Source organism: Psammomys obesus, unplaced genomic scaffold (assembly GCF_907164565.1).
Source record: "Psammomys obesus unplaced genomic scaffold, mPsaObe1.curated_primary_1811, whole genome shotgun sequence".
Lineage (NCBI taxonomy): Eukaryota > Metazoa > Chordata > Mammalia > Rodentia > Muridae > Psammomys > Psammomys obesus.
Window position 1 is genome coordinate 2238744 of NW_026596095.1, and position 20988 is coordinate 2259731.

A 20988-nucleotide genomic window follows, 5' to 3' on the forward strand; every position below is an offset into this window, starting at 1 on the left:
GTACCCCTTACTAGGGAACCCACTTTGAAACTTAGCAGCCAATAGGCTTTCTTGTTCAAAGGATATTTAAAGAAAGAAACTAATAAATTAATAACAAAATAAAATTATTAAATAACTTGAATAGATGTTAACAGATTCAGAGTTCAGCATACTTTTAGTTATAGAGAAGAATTGTGAATAAATCCAGTAAAGACCTAAAAGATGGTGGGCATAACTCATGTATTGCTGAGCCTACACTGCAAGCAGAAATGTTTAAATTACTAGATGTGCTTCAACATATATAAAGCCTCCTGAGACACTTGAAGGCTCAAACTAGTTATCATGGCATATGCCAAATCTTTGTTCATCACCATATAATGGAATAGACATTTCCATGTTCAAAACCTCCCAAGCCCCTCCCCAAGTCCACTGTTAGGGGAGGTCCTCCTCCCCTTTCGTCTGACCCTAACCTATCAGGTCTCATCAGGACTGGCTTCATTGTCCTCATCTGTGGCCTGGTAAAGCTGCTCTCACCTCAGGTAGAGGTGATCAAAGAGCTAGACACTTAGCTCATGTCAGAGACAGCCCCTGTTCCCCTTACTAGAGAACTCACTTGGACACTGAACTGCCATGGGCTACATCTGTGCAGGGGTTCTACGTTATGTCCGTGCATGGTTCTTGGTTGGAGTATCAGTCACAGAAAAGATCCCTGGGTCCAGATTTCAAAACCAAGGAAAAAGCTATAGGCAAGCAATAACACCAGCAACTACTACACAAAAGCCAATAAGCCCTGGCACCATTTTTATCCAGCGTATTCCACTTCCAGTTATAAACAAATCCTTCAAAAATTATGACGTAGGCAAAGAAACAGCAACACACACACACTTGCGCAAGTGCAAAAACAAACAGCAAAAATTTTTTCTTGACCTAACAGAACAAAGAAAATAAATAAGCAATGGTGATGCTATATATAGTCCCTTTTCAGGCACATGGTTTGCAAAATAATATATTTTTATTTATTTTTAGAGACTTTGCCTGTAACATATTTTATTACACTCACCTTAGTGCTCACTTACATATCACGTGTGTACAAATATGTATGCGTTTGTGAGTCACATAGTTTTTAAAAACAGTGATAATTTATAAAGTGTGCAAAATATCAGGAGTCAGATATATTAATAGAATACATAATCAGCTAAGTATGTTTTTAAAATGTTCATAATGACTGAACGTACATTGCTGTTATTACATCCTTGAGCAGCTCAGTGCATAAAGGTGCTAGCCGTCAAGCTCCATATACTGAATTCATTCCCCAAGACCTACACCATGGAAAGTTCCCAAAAGTTGCCCACATGCATACATTCTTCTACATACACACACACGCCAAACAAACAAACAAACAAACAAACAAACAAACAAATAAAATGCCATTACAAAAGAGACAGAAAATAACAAATGCTTGAAAAATGTGGAGAATATTTAGGTACTATTGTTGTGGATGTAAATCAGCCTAGTCATTTTGGAAAATGTTACGGCAGGCATAGAAAGAATTAAAAATAGAAACACTGTGAGATATAGAAGTCCCAGTGGCTCTACATCCAGAGTAAAGTAAGTTTTTGTGTTGAGCAGTAATGACTGTAGGAGCTAGTTTTTAAAACTCTACTCTATTTGAGGTTCCTTAAGCCTCTTTCTCCCTTCTAACCCCCCCTCACCCCAATTCTAGGTAAGAGAGAAAGAAGATTAGAAGGGAAAGGGGACATAGACCTCTTTAGACTTAGTTCTGGCTGGTTAGGGTCTTTGGGTTCTTTGGGAAAATGACAGTCTCACTTGTCAAGATATTTAGCAACCAAGCAATAGCAAATGGCAAACAGCAGCCACAGAACAAACCAGCAGCCTTCTCCCTTCTCCATCTGTCTCCTTGAAACCATCCTCTCTGGGCTCTCAGAGTTACCCTCTCAGAGTTCTGGGAATTCCACTATTTGCAGCTGGCAAAGACCACAGCAAGCCCTTCTCTGAGTTTTAGAAGGCTGTTACCAGTTGGCAGAGACCATGCCCCTCAGGAGGCAATTATCAGTTGTGGACAACATAAGGCAGTCTCCCACACTTGGAATTAAAATAAAAAAATAAAAAATAAAAAAAAAAACCTCTACCTAGCAGTGAATCAAAGCAGATACTGAGACTCATAACCAAAACTTCGGCAGACTGCAGGGAATCATATGAAAGAAGGAGGAGTTAGTATGACCTGGAGAGGACAGGAGCTCCATAAGGACCAGCTATATCTGGACACAGGCGTCTTTTATGAAATGGTATCTCCAACCAAGGACCATGTATGGATATAACCTAGAATCCCTGATTGGATGTAACCCATGGTAGCTTAGTATCCAAGAGGGTTTTCCTAATAAGGGGAAAAGGGACTATGAACTCAATGGCTGGCTCTTTTTCTCTCCCCTCACCCCAAGGATAGGAGCAGCCCTGCTAGGCCACAGAGGACTTTGCAGCCAGGCCTGAAGATACCTGACAAGCTAGGGTCAGATGAAAGAGGAGGAGGTCCTCCCCAATCAGCGGACTTGGAAAGGGGCAGGGAGAAGATGAGGGAGGGAGGGTGGGTTTGGGAGGGAATGAGGGAACGGGATACAGCTGGGATACAAAGTTAATAAACTGTAACTAATATTAAAAAATAAAAAATAAATAAAATAAAAACATTTACATTAAGTAACTGAGTTTTTAAAGAAACCAAAATTTCCACTACAAATGACATCATTATGTTTGGTTGTCTATGCTAGTTACCTTTCTCATTGTTATGGGCAAGTGCTTGGCAGAGGAGAAAAACTTAGCTCACAGCTTGCTGGTACAATAGCCAGGGCTGGGAAGGCACAACAACAAAACCTTGAGGCAGTTGGTTTATTGTGTAAGAGACCCATGACTGCAAATGCTCAACATGCATGCCCCTTTTTATTGAGTCCAGTATCCCGACACAGACTAGTGCTACCTGCACTTACGATGACTCTTCCTTACTTAATTAACTGAATAAAAAATTCTTGGAAAACACTCCCAGAGTTTTATCCCTAGGTGATTATAGATCGAATCAGATTTACAATCAAAATTAGTCCTTCAGTGTCTATAATACTGTACACAAGCAGAGACTGATGATTCAATCAAGGATTCATCTAGGATCTAGACACACCCCCGCCACCCCGCTCAGATGTAGGCCACAGGCAGCTCAGTTTCCATGGCGGTTGCCTGGTAAGGGGAGCAGGGGCAGTTACTGGCATGGACTTGGTTGCTTGCTCTTTGATCACCTCCCTCTGGCAGGGTGGCCTTACTAGGCAACATAGAGAGAGGATCCAGACAATCCTGATGAGACCTGATAGGCTTACGGTCACATGGTAGGGAAAGAGGACCCCCTCTATCAGTTGACTAGGGGAGGGGCATAGGGGGAAAGTGGGAGGGAGGGTGAGAGCTGGAGGAGATGAGGAAGGGTGATACAGCTGGGATACAAAGTGAATAAATTGTAATTAATAATAATAATAATAATAATAAAATAATGAAAATATTTTGCATATAATAATTTCTCAATAAACATATATTGATAGATAAATGCGTGTTGTGTCATAATTATGCTACACTTTCTTTCCTAGTTCTTAAATTTCAAAACTTTTATGTTTACCGTTCATGATTTTATCCAGTCTTAAGTAAGTCTAGGTGATAAAATTTAAATAAAGATGGATTAATTTTGAGACTGTTTAAAATAGACTCAGGGTGTATTATCAGATCATATTCTGAAATATAAAAGGACTTTGGTCTTCAGGTTTAAATGTTTTTTTTTAATGTAAGCTACTCTGGACATAGTTATGATTGCTATAGTGATGTCATGCCAGTTCCCATCACAGTAGTTCTTGATGAGTTAGTTTCTCCATCATATTTTTTTTCTAAAATTTCTGAAATTAAAACTCCTTTATTTAATTTTATTTATATATTTATTTATTACAGTTTATTCACTTTGTATCCCTGCTGCAGCCCCCTCCCTCATCTCCTCCCAGTCCCACCTACCCTCCTTCTTCTCCCCCTATGCCTTTTCCTTATTCCCCTGATAGGGATGGTCCTCCTCCCCTTCTGTCTGACCCATGCTTATCAGGTCTCATTAGGGCTGGCTGTATCATCTTCCTCTGTGGCCTGGCAAGGCTGCCACCCCCCAGGGGGAGGCGATCAAAGAGCTGGCCACTGATTCAATCTTATGGAAATTAAAATTTCTTAATCTTGTTTATTCAGTATCTCTAAAATTTGTCTTTATGTAGATATATGCAGATTTTTATATAAATGATTTTAAATGTTTTCAAAAATATTTTCCCTCATCAACAATGTACCTACTCCATGCGTTTGTATTTGTAGTATGTTTTTTTTTTTTTATTGCTGATGTATTTCTTTCTTGTTCATCTTCATAGGTGAGCATTTTTTTTTTTCTGAACGTGATTCTAGTGAGAAATTCCCTTACAGATTTGCCCAAAATTAGCATTTCATTGTAAACTGTTTTTTTTTTTTTTTTGGCATGAAAGTATATTTCCTTATGCATGTATTTTATTTGTATTTTTTATAATGCGTATTCAATTATGACTTCTGTAAAACTGAATAATATACAGTAGATTTTCTGTATCAGACAGTAAGGCAGAGCAATGTAATTCATTATCAGTTTTTCTTTCAGTCCTGTAAGACTCATCCTTATGATGATATGTATTTAAGTAGTTTCTCTTCTTCAGTCATTTAAATGTGGGCTAATTGACCTTACAGACAGCCTGAATATATGTATATTTGCATATGCTGATGAGTATCTCCATATCTGACTCTCTGCAGGGCGATATTCAGCAGTTCCTGATCACGGGGGACCCCAAGGCCGCGTATGACTATTGTGACCATTACAGTCCAGACTGTGACTTAACATCCAAGGCTGCTCAGGCCCAAGAGCCGCAGGTAGATGAGGTGAGGACGCAGGGCCCAGCAGACCTTCAGGTCCAGAGATGTGGCTGTGTCCCCGATTCAGAGCATGCTTACTCAGTCTCCATTAGCTATACTTTCTTTGAGTCATTGAGTATTTTGTGGAAAAATTTATTCAAAGGTAATTTGGTATATATTTTTCCTCTCTCTCTCTTTCTTTATGCTATATTTTCACTCTTTTCCTTAAAGAGTTAAAATATGGAGAGTGTATGTCTTATGAAATTTCGCAGCTTTGAACATTTCATACAGAAAAGTAAAAACTATTGAGATTTGTACATCTTAAAGATTTTAGGCTCTTTTATGTAATCAAGAGTTTCCTTTGTTTTAATTTTCAAAAGTTTTTTCTCATAGAAAATTAATCAAACAGGAAATAGTTGGTGCTATAACTTGTAGCAAAACTATGGGTGTTTTTGTTTTAATTTTAACGTGAAACATTTTTTTATTTCATTTTCTGCCTTCCTATTTCTCTTTCCAAGCCTGCTCACGTACTCCCCTTACTTTCTTTCAGATACATATACAACCGGGGCTGAACATTTGGTACTGGATACTAATCGGTGTATTATTTTCTGAGAAAACAATATTTTGAGATTTGTTTTCTTAACACTAAGATATTCAAATTGTAAAAGGGTATTTGAATTTTTTAAAATATTTATTTATTTATTATTTATACATATTCTGCCTGCATCAGATCTCATTACAGATGGTTGTGAGCTACCATGTGGTTGCTGGGAATTGAACTCAGGACCTTTGGAAGAACAGCCAATGCTCTTAACCTCTGAGCCATCTCTCCAGCCCGGGTATTTGAATTTTGAGAACAAAATTCCGCTTTAAAAATAGTATTAAAAAACACTATTTGATGCTGCTACTTTCTGAGTTTTAATTACTTAGAATAAATGAGCATTTTGTTTTATTATTATTTTGTTTATAATTGTATCCTAGTAAATTCTGTTGCCCAAACCTTCTTTCCCACAACTTTAAAGCATTATTCTCTCCCTCCCACACCCCCACTTTTTTTTTTTTTAACAGAGGGTAAAGTCTTAAGAATCTAGTGGCAAGGTCAATATGAAAAAGCTAAGAAAAATTGCTTGGGTGTTTTATTTATAGTTTTCAAGTGCCATATTCTTTATTTCTTTGTATTTATTACTAAATGCATTTGTGATTGTTTTGGTGTAGAACAACCATCAGGTCAAGTTTAGGTTTCTATAGTTTACAGGTTAAAAGCGTGTCACTGGTTCTGTGTTCAAAACTAATAATATGTGCTTTGCACTTGTCACTTCTATAAGGAAAATAAGACATTTCTTATAGCAAATATATGACTCTGCTTAATGGAAGAAGAGAACCTGGTGATTGACAGCTGGCATCACGTTCTAAACTACTGGATCACAAAGAAAAGCTTTACTTTTTTCCAGGAAGAATTGACTCCTACTCCCCCTTATTAGCTACAGTGATATTTGAATATGACAAACATTCTGTAATAGTACTAAAACTAAAAACAAGCAGCTTTTATAATAATTCTCAATGGTAGCCATTCAGTGTTTCATTATATACTGAACATGTATTTTCCCAGTTACGTTTCGGGTAACCTGCTTAAAAATTATCAAATATCAATGTTATCTTCTCAAGTGTAAACATAAAGTATAATGCGGAGCTTGGGTCAGACACGTTGCTTAATATTCTGTTAATTAATTTGTGAATTTCCGTAGGTAAGCTTACTCAAATGTTTATTTTTTTCTAACTCTTTTTTTTTCTTGAAGTAACACATTTAATCCATCTCAATTCAGTTGTGCATGCACTTGAAACAATTACATCCTCATCATGGAGTGAGAGATGTACTCTGTAGAAAGATTTTCCTTGAGTCCTAATGCCTTCATACAGCAATAGATTTAAATTTCCCTGATACAGCAGCATAACTAATATTAAGATTATACTTCTGGGATATTCATACCATGTTGAATTATGACCTTAACTTATAAGAAATTAGATATCAGAATTCTGTATGAGTCTTAGTGTATCACACATGTCCTAATTATGTGTAAAAAAATGCAATCGGCATTCTTTTCTTTAAAGACTGAAGTGGAAAGTGCAGCAAATGAAACACTATATTCAGTGAAAGTGTATGAGAAAACTGGTTTCCTAGCATAGATGTCTCCCATCATTTTTGTTGTCAATGTCAGATCTCATGAAGCCCCATAAAATCTATTTTATTTCTCCTTCCCAGGATTTCAGGACTTCATCTCATTGATGACAACTGGTCTTTCCTACACCAATTTTCAGGATATTTTCAAAATTCCTAAGGGAGAAGTAAAAACTGTCCTCTAAAATATGCTAAAGAGCTGCATGTAGACAAAGGATCACATAGGTATACTAAGTAGCTTGTGTTTGTTTTTAAGGAAAGACTCCTCAGATAGTGAAATAAGGAGACCACATGTAGTAGTCCTTTTGATTGACTCTTGGGTAATCCCTAGAGAAAGTGGTCCAGTGCCTCTGGACGCACAATTGCCAAATTCTTCATTTCCCATGTGAGCATGATGGAAGTTCTTCATTTGCAGAAAGAGCCAGTAGTGGGGAGAATTATGAAAATCAGAACACATTTTCTTCTGCCCGAAGAAAGTTGACATAAACGTAATTACTTTGACAAACATTTACAAGTGCATTTCCAAATCCCAGACCTTAGCTTGAATGTTTTCTTATTGCTCACATTTAAAACTTACTCTTCATTGTTTTACTGATAATGAGTAGTAGTTTGTAATTTATAATTTGTTTACATTTAAGCCTGCAAAAACAAACCTGCAAATATTTCTTGTTTTCCATATTTTATTTCAAGCCAGCCATGTGCACTTGTTTATATGATAATATGATATGATATATCATATAATATGATAGATATTTCTTATTCTCACATGAGAGACGGTAGCTACAGAAACATCACTCCTTGGAGCATTGTTATTACTTAATATTTACATTAAAGATCAACATTGTAGTTCCATGCCTGTTACCCAGCACTTGCATGGTGGAGGCAGGAAGACCAAAGTTCAAGACCATATTTGGGTGTATAGCAAGTTTGAGGCCAGGTTTGTCAAGAAGAGACTCTCTCTCTCTCTCTGTACATAAAATACATATATGTATATTTAATATATATGTAAATATATATGTATACTTATGTATACATATATATGTAAAATCATGTATATATAAAATCTTTCCCTATATGTGTATATATGTATATATACTTTCTATGTATAAGCCTTCTCTTTATACATATATACTTATATATCTAAAATTTCTTAGTAGTTATAAATATCTTATCTAATTTACACAGTTACCAAAAGGTATTTAATGTTTTCTATACTCAGCTTTATATTTTACCAAATTCTATATAGTCTAAATTAATTTTTATCAAATTGGTATTTTGACAATTATAAAACACTAAAGGAATTTTGATGTTTATATTTCATTATGGTTTTTGGCTGTATCATCTAGAAGCATTCACACATGTTGAGGGAAAGTCACTAAATACCACCTGCACCAATTTTAGTTTAGAGGAAATGAGTAAATTGAGAATAAATTTTGTCAGTATTTTCCAAATATAGTCATGTTTGTTTCATGTTATTTTTATTCTTATCTTTTCCTAAGATAGATGTGAAAGTCTTATCATGGTTTCATAAGACTGTTCTTCCTATTTTTATTTATTGAAAAATCATACCTATTGCAACATTGCACTTTTTCATTTTGCTTTTCCCATTCTTGTGTTTGAAGCCAGTGTTAGTGTGCATTAGCTGAGTGCTTGTCCCCTACTGACAGCCCCCGTAAAATTACTCCTTTCAAAGGGAGATATTTCACAGCAGATTTTTAGAAATCAAATTTAAAGCAAATATTTAACAACTGTGTCCATAAACAAATCCTGCCTTTGAATTAATATCTGAGGTTTAAATAAAAGTTTGAGTCATTCAAACTTTTATTCTTCCCACAGTCCTAATCACTTGTTCTGTTCTTAGAAAGAGAAGTTGCTTGCTAATTCTGATTATACTAGATTCTACATGTAATAAAATAATATTTCTGTTTAATGTGAGATCTTTCTTAACCTTTATTTAAATAAAGGTTAAGCAGATGATTTCCACTCTGTTAATAATATTACTTGCAACTAACCAAAATGCCCAATATTTTTTCCTTTGCAACGTAGTATGCACCTGAGGATATATTCGAGTATGACTATGAGTATGGGGAAACAGACTATAAAGAGGCTGAGAGTGTAACAGAGATACCCACTGTAACTGAAGAAACAGTAGCACAAACAGAGGTAAAACTAAAAAACTGTCTGTTGTATGTGGTGTCCCAATCTTTGTCATCCTTCACACCTTTCCCACACCTGTCACTTGCTTCTGTGAATTAATGAGATTCTATTTAACAGAGAACACCTTGAGGATTGCTGACCAATTTTACATTTGCGTTTCCTCCCTTTCATCCATGCTCTGTATTTTCTTTCTCACTACGTGTTTTCCATTCCATCTTCCATGACATTTTACAGAAAAAGAAATCCAATTACACAAAGAAGAAGAGGACATTGGCCACTAACTCAAAGAAAAAATCTAAAAAGTTCACATCCCCCAAATCTGAAAAATTTCCATCCAAGAAGAAGAAACGTTATCAAGCAACAGCCAAAGCCAAACTAGGGGTTCAGGTAGCAAGAAAAAGCAATCAAGATCTGTCCTAGATCAGAAGGAAGATCTCTGATGAGTCTTAGTCTTAACCCAATTAGATCAATTCCAATTTGGCTAACACTTTAACTCAACTGAATCATGATTTTCACTCACTTGAGGTTATTTTTGCAAATTTCCTAACCTTCTTTCTTCTTAATTTATCATCAGGCAAATATTGTGGATGATTTTCAAGACTACAATTATGGAACAATGGAAACTTACCAGACTGAGTCTCCTAGGCGCGTGTCAGGATCGAATGAGGTAATCTGCATTGAATGAGGTAATCACAGAGTAGCTTTTAAAATGTGTAATGTATTGTGATGGATTTCCTTGAAGCAGCATCACAGTCTCTGAATCCTTTGAAATGTCACTCTTAGAGAAGCAGAGGCCTTGGTTCATAATCACAAAACACCCTGCAGTTACAGTTGATGTCAGTCCAGTATTTGCATGACATTTTGATTCATGCAAATTCCCTACTTATCAAACTGAATTGGCTGCTATCATTTTCCTTACTGCTCTGACAGCTGGACAAAGCTTTTTAACACGTTACAAAAAAAAAAAAAAAAAAATATTCACGGCATGATTCTTCCAGGGGACGAATCCTCTGACGTGATAATTGTATCATCAACTGATACAATCAGCATTTTGTTGCATGGGAACAATCATTTTAAAGACAGCAAGCGTTTTAGTAAATATGGTATTAGATTGTTAATAGTCATTTAATTTTAAAATTTCTTTAGAATGTTAGTGTTAATTATGGCTAAAATAATACTACTTTAAGCATTCGATTATTTTCCATGAAAGTGTTCCAAGATAGGTATGTCTAGATAGGTCCTCTTAAATTTCACATTGCTCATATGTTTTGATTAAGAAATAAAAATCAGTGGAAAAGTCAGTTAATATTGTTAAATATCTAGCACCCATTATTGATATTGTTATCATCCAATGAGCATTAGGTAAGTGTAAGCAGTTTAATTATTTGAAACTTATATCTGTGTCAATAAATCACGACTATAACACAAACATGGGATTTAGAATTATTTACACTTTAGAATTATTCACACTTGGGATGTAAATACATTTTAACTTTTCTTACTCTCAGTCCTTTCTTATGAGAAGTTAAAAAAGCTCAAGATGTTCACTTTCTTATTTAAATTCATTCATTCATCTCCTTACTTCATTACTGAGATCATAATTCCACCATCGGTGAGATGAAACTTCTTTGCAGAAGTATGCGGTCTCTATTTAAGGCTAACATGTTATGATTGTTGGACTTTTCCTTTTTTACACCCAATAATGTAATGTTGTAGTAATGATTTAGCCATGTATTTTTATTCACATAATCTTCTATAACGCTAGCTATTTTGTCTGTATTTCTCTGAAATTCTATTCAGCATGTCATTGAGGAAAAATTTTCAGTGTTAATTCAAAGGGTGACAAGGAAAATTATTTAATTTGAACTTGATGACATTCATAAGGCATGATTGTAATGGAACTTCCTTAGGTGTTCGACACCAAATAGCCATCACAAAGAGCAGCTTTCAGATATTGGTACTAATGTTCAACTGACATGACTGGATATCAAATCACAAGACTTTGTAGCAATTGCATTTTACTCTATTATCCAATGAGATCTGAAAACTAAGCAAACGCTTAGCTATATTTCTACTTGTTCAGATCTTATGCTATAGAGTAATGCGTCATGGATGAACAAACTGTCTAGTGAGAGTAAGTACACATGTTAACCCCATGTTCATCAACATTTACAGTTGATGGGAAATGGTACTCTGAAAGCAATATTTCTTTGTACATATCGGTGGATGTACAAGTATATTCCTTTCAGGAGTACTGAACAGCCTTTTTCCAGGCTTTCGTCTTGCTTGACTATGAGCCCCCTTCCCATCACATGCCATTAAGCTGTAGTTAACAGATGCTCACCTTGCTTTGCTAACAGTAAACTTCATGTTCTCCAATTCCCTGCATCTTAACTGAATAGCCAAATCCAGTTGAAGAAGGTTTTACTGAAGAATATTTAACTGGAGAGGATTATGATGTCCAGAGGAACATTTCCGAGGATATTCTATATGGAAACAAAGGAATAGACGGCAGGGACTCTGATCTGCCAGTAGATGGAGATTTAGGTGAATATGATTTTTATGAATACAAAGAATATGAAGAAAGGACAACGACCTCCCCTAATGAAGAATTTGGCCCAGGTGTCCCGGCAGAAACTGATTTCACAGAAACAAGCGTAAGTTGGCAGTGCGCTCTGTGCCCTGTGCATGTCATATGACGTGAGTGTTTCTGTGTTCATGCTGATGTTTTTTTCAGGTTTAAAATGCAGGCTGAGTTCTTATGTCATTTGTGGACACTGACCAAGCATAGAGAGCCACTTTAGGTTCTTCTCAGTGGGAAGTGGCAGCAGCTGCACCTTGGGCTGATTCTGCAGTCTTCACTTAAAAAAAAAAAAAAAAAGTATTGTAAATAGATTTGTACCTTAAATTTCTCATCATTGATACATTTATATTATTTTTTTCATTATTTTCTGACTACTAGTTCTAATTTTTATTTTAGACAACCTCCTGCATTTGATTTGGTGACATTTCTTATGTCTTAGAGAACATTTTGAGGCTAGGAATGCATTTAAGTTTCTGTATCATAGATTTAAAGAAACGTTTTCTTTTTTATTTGGTATTATTTAAATCTTTAATGTTTCTTTCGACAAGCAAGCACATTCTAAACGATTGCTTTGAATGTATCTAGATGTTTAAATAAATTTTTTGTTGAAGACTGAAAAGTTGCTTCACCTATTGAAAATCATTTTGACTGTTTTTCACGTTTCACTCGATAGATAAATGGCCATGGTGCATATGGAGAGAAAGGGCAGAAGGGGGAGCCTGCTGTGGTTGAACCCGTAAGTGCTTTGAATAGATTTTTAAGATTGCTACAGTTGTTTAATTTATGAATTACCGTGACCTTAAGTTATTCTGTATGACTACACATTTTCAATGAACATTCTTTTGTTTATAATTTACCACAAATAGATAAATGGACAATGAATTTTCTGAAAAGCAAAATTGCATAAAGTAAAAGTAATCACACTCTTATAGAATTTTGAAATTTGAAAGTGCCTGTCAATATTCTGGTCCATTTTTTAAAAAATCTGAATTTACATTTTTTTTTGTAATTTCATGTTTGTTGGTTGAGATATAATGACTTTAGCTCCTCAATCAATTTAGATAATTTTTATTAGAAATATCATTTGATATAGATATTTATTTGTATGTGATCCAAAGTACATTATACAATAATAGAACAAAATAAATAGATGTACACTTGAAAGATTTATGGAGACAGTGATGGACACAAGTGTTAACAAGAGGGGTGATGAGTGAGGTCAGTAGGTATGACATTCTTGTGCGAAACTGTACAACCAGAATATCCTCCAGAAACTCAGAGAACTGTGATTTGTATAAATGCTATGAACTCTCAAGGTATCATTAAATGTTTATATATATATATATATATATATATATATATATATATTTTTTTTTTTTTTTTTTTCCTAGAAGCAATTTTCCAAAACACTATTTTCATTAACTAGCAACTTGGATAAAGCAGTGCATTAGAAATGTAGGTTGTGATCAAAGACTCAGCCACCCAATACCCCCTGCTCCACTTTCACCTTTCCCTGGTGGGGCTTGCAGCCTTACCAGGCCACAGAGTAAGACAATGCAGTCAGTCCTGATAGACTATGTCAGATGGAAGAGGAGGAGGACCTCCCCTATCATTGGACTTGGAGAGGGGCATGGGAGGAGATGTAGGAGGGAGGGTGGGATTGAGAGGGAATGAGGGAGGGAACTACAGCTGGGATACAAAGTAAATAAACTCTAATTAATATAAAAATTTAAAATTAAAATTAAACAAAAATGAAAAAGAAATCTTGGCTCAGAGGTATTTTCTGAGACTGATACTCCAACGAAGGACCATTCATGGAGATAACCTAGATAACCCTGCACAGCTGTAGCCCATGGCAGCTCAGTGTCCAAGTGGATACTAGTAAGGGGAACAGGGGCTGTCTGTGACATGAACTTAATGCCTCGCTCTTTGATAACCTCCCTCTGAGGGTTGGGGTGGGGCAACCTTACCAGGCCACAGAGGAAGACAATGCAGCCAGTCCTGAGGAGACCTGATAGATGATGGAAGGGAAGGAGGACCTCCCCCTCAGTGGACTGGAGGAAGGGCATGGGAGGAGGAGAGAAAGGGAGGGCGGGTTTGGGAGCAGACAAGGAAGGGTGCTACTAACTGGGATACAAAGTGAATAAATTATAATAAATAAAAAACGAATTAAAAAGAAATAAATCAATAAAAAAGAAACACAAGTTGTTTAACTGTTCACTTCAAATACATGTAATTCTTTCAATAAACACAAAGAAATGCAATTTTCTGAAATTAAATTCTTTAGGTAACATTTCCTTTTATTGATTCATTCATCAATCCATCCATTATAAAGCAAATGTTTATCAAGTTCCTGTTTTTTTGTTTGTTTGTTTGTTTTTGTTCTTGTTTTCTTCTGTTTTGGGTTAGAAATAAAGTAATTAAGGCTGAGGAAGCACTTAGCGTACTCTTTCTACTTTTTTTTTTTTTTTAGTTTTTTTTATTTTTTTTAATTTTATTTTTTTCTTATCAGTTACATTTTATTAACTCTGTATCCCAGCTGGGTCCTGCTCCCTCATTCCCTCCCAGTCCCACCCTCCCTCCCTCATCTCCACCGTGCCCCTTCCCAAGTCCACTGATGGGGGGGACCTCCTCCCCATTCATCCGATCCTGTTTTATCAGGTATCTTCAGGACTGGTTGCAAAGCTCTCCTCTGTGGCCTAACAGGACTGCTCCTCCCTTGGGGGCATGGGGAGGTCAAAGAGCCTGCCCTTGAGATCCTGTTAGAAATAGTCCTTGTTCCCCTCACTATGGGAAACCAATTGGTTACTGAGCTACCACAGGCTACATCTGAGCAGAGGTTCTAGGTTATATCCATACATGGTCCTTGGTTGAATGTCAGTCTCAGAAAAGACCCTGTGCCCAGATATATTTGGTCCTTGTGGAGCTCCTATCTTTTCCCCATCATACTAACTCCCCTTCTTTCATATGATTCCCTGTACTCTGCCGAAGGTTTGGTCATGAGTCTTTGTATCTGCTTTGAAAACACTGCTAGTTAGAGTCTTTCAGATGCCCTCAGTAGACTCCTGTCATATGTTCAGTGCACATCCCATCTGTCTTTCTAAACAAGGATTGATCATCTTACCCCATGTCCGCTTTCTACTTTCTAATGTTATTTGTCCAAAATGTAACTTCATTTTCATTTAGTTTACAAGTTCACTAATGGCAAGGAGTGTCTTCTATCATCTTAAATTATTTTTCTTTTTGCCATACAAACATTTTAATTGGTCTATATAACATGAATTTCAAATTTGCTTTTAAAAAAATCACAGTGCATAGTACACTCTTATAGTCTGTGGAAAGGCTGAATGTTACATAGTTGTTTTTGGTTGTAGGGGATGCTTGTTGAAGGACCACCTGGCCCAGCAGGACCAGCGGTATGTAAATTATTTCTGCCTCGATCTTTAAAATTATTGAATATAAGATTTCTGTCATATAGTTGAATTGCTTATATTTCAGACTGATTTGATTTATAGAGGAAAACAGTCTAGCTTAGAAGCTTGTGGACTTGACCTATTTTTCATTTGTCTGTAAAAATAACACTATTGACAGGACTGAAAGTAAATTCTGAATATTTTTCTTCTCTCTTCAGACATTATATTTGTTCACATGTGTGTGTGCCCGTGTGAGATATGAAAATTTTGTCATATAAAAATACGACATGGATGCTTTTAAGTAATGGCAAAATGAAATGTTAAAATGCTGACATGCTAGATGATTTCTTGTTTAACTTTACGACCACATTTTTGAGGTCTGGTTTTATGAATAGCCATTTCTTCAGGAAGAAATGGGGACCAGCCTTTACCACAGCGACTTTTCATTGGCATGATCGCCTTCCTGTTTTCCCTTGGCATCTGCCTCCACCCTGAGCACAGCCTCATAGAGGAGCAGTTGTGCTGGACACAGAACCATTTCCTATATGTTGTGTTTTCACAGGAAGCTAAATAGAGCAGTTGTTTGGGAGTCAAGGGTATATTTATAAAATATAAATGAGGCATCTTTTGATTTTTAGAGGTATGCCTTCACTTGAATGCTAATGAGGTAGGAAGCTGCTTCTGTTCATGCTTTCTTTCTCTACAGGGTCTTATGGGTCCTCCAGGTCTACAAGGCCCTTCTGGGCTCCCCGGTGACCCTGGTGACAGGGTAAGTGAAGAAGGGATGCCATATTACAGCTGTGCAGCACAGGGACTTAATTTTAATCCATTTTTCAACTTAACATGGTACCTTGCTTCTGTTGGAGAAATGGGAATGAGAATTCTACAAATTCAGGGTTGTGCAACATTTTATTTAACTTTTCAGAAAAATTTAAGTGGGGATGAAGAATTTATCTGCGACATGATTAGCAAGCCGGTTTTGTTTTCACATCACATTTTCACATGTACAGTTACAGTGGACTAGGTTTTTCTAAATGGAACCCAAGGAGTTTGTCCTTGACATTCCTGTGGGCATCCGTTCGTTTCTAACCTCATCTGCATAATTTCAGACATCGAATCTGATTGAAATCTTTGCTTGCTTATTTACTTAACGTGTACCTGAGAAACGTGCGTGTAACTGTGTCTGCATTCACAAGTGTGGGAATGTGCGTTTGTGTGTGCATGACGTGTGTCAGTGAGTATGTAGAGCAGATGTTGACGACAGCTGTATTTTGCAATATCCCTCCATTTTGTACTTTGAATTAGTGCTTCTCGTTGAACCTAGAGCTTGCTAGACAGGTTGTTCTAGAGATTCCCTGCCTTTGCCTTCTCTAGAGTTCAAGAGTTACAAGCCATCACTGACAGGACAGTCAAGCATTTAGGTGGGAGCTGGATATGTGAACTCAAATCCTCATGTTCTTTAAGCAAATAGTTTACTTAATGTACAGTCCTTGACATTTTTTATTATTTTTTAAATCACTTTAGTTGACTGTTTGAATTGTATCTTTATATATAGTTATATAGGTTTTAGAATTTCATCCTTTTTTAATACATATGATTTGACTAAGTAAAGTTTCATTTTACTGTAAACTGATATATATATTTAAATATTTCATATATATGTATCATCTTATCACACATATATTTACATTTGTGTATTATATAGTTGATACTATATAATCATGTGCATTTATGTTGTAAAAATGTAAATTTCTATACATACGTGCATGCCCGCAAAGACAAATTAGCAATGACAAAAGTTAATGTTAGTCTTATCATTTTAACTTTAGTGATTATACTATTAAAGTGTCTATTTTGTAGATAATAATTTAACAAAGATATGAGATACACTTAAAATATCTATTTATACGTTAAATTCATGTTACCTAATTGTCTATTAAGTAACACATAACCAAATTTTGTCAAATTAATTCTGTTTTCAACTGTAGGAACCTAAAATTTTCACACAGATTCTCCTCCAGAATATACAGGAAGGCCTCATGATATTCAATTTTAAGGAGTAAATCAACCTTAAACTTAATTTGCATTATATTTAGATTATGCGTTCATAAGCACTTACTATTCAAGTTCTTTTCAACTAGTTAAAGGAAGTTCAGTCCTGTCTATGTATATTTACCTAATGGAGATTAACCAGTTCAGAAAGAGCATGTGCATTTTCAGCAGTGAGAGATTTTCTGCTATAATACGTTGTATCAACTGCTTCTTTATTCCATTTCCTTTTCTAGGGCCCACCAGGACGTCCTGGCTTACCAGGGGCTGATGGTTTACCTGGTCCTCCTGGAACCATGTTGATGTTACCGGTAGGTTTTGAAAAATGTTTTATAAAGATACATTTTATATCTTCTCATTGCGTAACTAAAAAAAATACTCCAATTAAATCATTGAGTAGAAACATTTCTGAAAGTTAGGAATGAAGGAAATCAAGGAGCCTTTGACAATAGGGGCATTTTACTGAACTCTGGCAAATGTTACGTCTACATCAAACCAGTTTTAATTTCTGATTATTCTTCATTCAGTGAAATGTACCTAATCTTACTAATCATGTGAACAGTCCTGAACTGTAGATTAACAACAGGTCATTGAACACATTACTATACCCTAACACATTAGTTTACCTTAATGTGGACTATCACCAAAACTTCTTAAAGAAGTTAAGTGTCATCATTGATCAAAAATTGTCTTAATATTGAGTCTCTTGTAAAATCAATTAGTTTCCACACAGCCACGAAAAACGTTTTTATCAGTTAGTGTAATGAAATTCAAAAAAAATACCTATGTGGAGTGGAGAATTGACCCAAAAGACATTTCAAGTTAAAAACTGAGGCAGAACTTGAGAATTTTACGGAGTATTAATAGCAAGCTACCTCAGGCTGGATGAGAGAGACATTTATATTTTCTTGGTATTCTCAGAGATTCCAAAGGTTTGGGTCACCAGAGCAGAACTGCATTTGGAACTTTTACAGAATCTAATACACTTGAAATTCTTATGGATGAATTGTTAGAATGGGTAGCATTTCCACACATTAAAATAGAGATGATGTTTTTTTTTTTTTTAAAAAGGAATATTACAATTAAAATTTGAAATTGAAAAATGATTTATAGTTGCTCTGACAATAAGAGCGTGTAGTGCACAGCACTGCTTTATGAGACAGGCAGAACTGCACTCACATGGAGACTTTTCATTATGAAGTGGCTTTGAACTTCTGTAAATATAATTATTTTATTTTATTTTCAATCTAAAAATTAAAGGACCTAACTTCGTAAGTCTGTCTAAAATCCAGTTTTGCACTCATGTTGTCCTTTCCTAGTTCCGCTATGGGGGTGATGGCTCCAAAGGACCAACGATCTCTGCACAGGAAGCCCAAGCTCAAGCAATTCTTCAGCAGGCTCGGGTAAGAAAAGATGAACACGTACTCACATGACCTGATTCTGTATCCCATCATTGTGTGTAGGCCCATGGAAAAGCGTTTTTAAACATCACATGGGATTTAAATGGAAAAATTATTAAAGCATACTTATCTTTCTAGTGGTGATACTTACTAACTTAATATTAAATAAAAGACCCTTCTATTAGCACATACAAGGCTGACATTATCCCACCATGACAGGGAAAGTTCTTTTTTTTATCAGAATATTGTCTTTCACAACCTGATTTTTCTCTGATAAGGCGTGAGCCAGAAATTATGAAAATAATAGTGAACACAGCATGAGAATTTTATCATATTTCACTCATTTATATTCAAAACAGTAACCAAACCACCTTAACATCAATAAAGTGTTTTTTTTTTCTGTGCTGTGTGTTCTAGCTTTCACATTTTCATTATTGAGTCTAACAATAATGCATCTAATCTGTGTTATGTCTGTGTACAACAAATAAATACATTACTTAGTTCTACGTTCAAGATTCATTAAAATATTTTGGACAAATTCTGTATTGCACTGCCTGACTTGAATCATCATGATTTTTACTAAAACACTAACTAGAAAAATTTAACTTATAATACCTCTAGTTCACCTTAATACATATCTTCAACAAAGATTGTGCTTGCACAATAAAAACAAAGAATGCTTTATTTTTTGGAGTGTGATTCATAGTAGGAAATAAATACGTATTCTATTTGTTTCTGAAATCTATTATTTTTTAACTGATTAAATTTTGGTAATGTTCTGTATAAGACTGTGTAACACTTTGAATCGTGGCTTATAATTACACAGGACAATCTAGTTATATGCATTTCACAAGTGACTATCTTTTCCTAGCATGTATCTATTATACCTTTGTTAATTATGCACTACACAGGGACATCACGACCAAATGACTCTTGTATTACAATGCCCTACTTGGCAAGCAACACTGAACTTGGTGTTTTTTTATCTTCTAGATCGCTCTGAGAGGCCCACCTGGCCCAATGGGTCTAACTGGAAGACCAGGCCCTGTGGTAGGTCACATAAAATACGTTAAAAATTTCCACTTAAAATGTCTTCCCACATCATCTTTCAGTCTCTGTTCATACCTCAGGCTAGCAAACCTATTATGTATGACTGATATTGACTCATTTTAAAAGAGTTTTCAGTTTAATTTTTAAATTTTTTTCTTCTTCTTATTATTTATTACAATTTGCTTACATACCAGCTGTAGCCCCCTCCCTTATCTCTTCCGGGTCCCACCCTCTCTCCCTCTTCCCCTCCTATGTCCACTGATAGGGGAGGTGCTCCTCCCCTACTATCTGACCCTAGCCTATCAGTTTTCATCAGGACTGTCTGGATTAATAATTCTGATCAGAAGATTTTAGGGAAGCTCTCATCAAATGAAAGAGAATAAAAAACATAATGAAATTTCATATCAGTTACTTAAGCCATATTTTCAATTTATTTGCATTCTATTCAAGTATTAAAATACAATCTACATTAAAGTTTTAAAACTTAATTATATATTAGAGTTCTCACTAAAGTCCATTTGACTCTTTGACAATTGTGTAATTTTCATAGTTTATTTAAATGAAACTAATTTTTATACACAATATTTTGATCACAGTTTTTCTTCCATCCCCACCTTCCACTTGTTTTATTTTTATTATTATATTTATCATTTAAAATAATTTTAAATTTAAATATCTTTTTCATTTTCTTCTTTTCCTCTAAGTTGGAAAGAAAGAAGTCATAGTATCTTTATTTGCAGATAAGAGAGTACACATAAGTGATCCTAAAATTTCCACCAGAGAAAACTCTTACAGCTGATAAAACACTTTCAGCAAAGTAGATGGGTACAAAAAATATATATACAGAATCAGTACCTTTCCTTTATACAAGCAATAAATGAACTGAGAACAAAATTAAGGAAACAACATCCTTCACAATAGCCTCAAATAATTTAAAATATCTTGGTGTAACTCTAACCAAGCAAGTGAAAGACTTGTATGACAAGAACTTCAAGTCTTTGAAGAAAGAAATTGAAGAAGATATTAGAAGATAGAAATAGCTCAATTGCTCATGGATTGGTAGCATTGACAAAGTAAAAATGGACATCGTTCCAAAAGAAATCTACAATTAAATTCAATACCTAATAAAAGCTCAACATAATTCTTTACAGATCTTAAAAGAATGGTTTTCAGCCACATAATAGAAACACACACACACACACACACACACACACACACACACACACACACACA

The 20988-nt window shown here is 35.4% G+C and overlaps 1 protein-coding gene across 1 annotated transcript in view; it reads left to right on the top strand.

The window, feature by feature from the left end:
* Positions 1-20988, top strand: part of Col11a1 (collagen type XI alpha 1 chain) — a 209152-nt gene that overhangs the window by 54598 nt on the left and 133566 nt on the right. Inside the window, exons 5-14 of the mRNA XM_055628241.1 lie at positions 4828-4953; positions 9149-9265; positions 9834-9926; positions 11662-11916; positions 12517-12579; positions 15218-15259; positions 15963-16025; positions 17542-17616; positions 18625-18708; positions 19699-19755. Coding sequence (XP_055484216.1) covers positions 4828-4953; positions 9149-9265; positions 9834-9926; positions 11662-11916; positions 12517-12579; positions 15218-15259; positions 15963-16025; positions 17542-17616; positions 18625-18708; positions 19699-19755 — 975 coding nt within the window. The remainder of the gene's footprint in view (positions 1-4827; positions 4954-9148; positions 9266-9833; positions 9927-11661; positions 11917-12516; positions 12580-15217; positions 15260-15962; positions 16026-17541; positions 17617-18624; positions 18709-19698; positions 19756-20988) is intronic.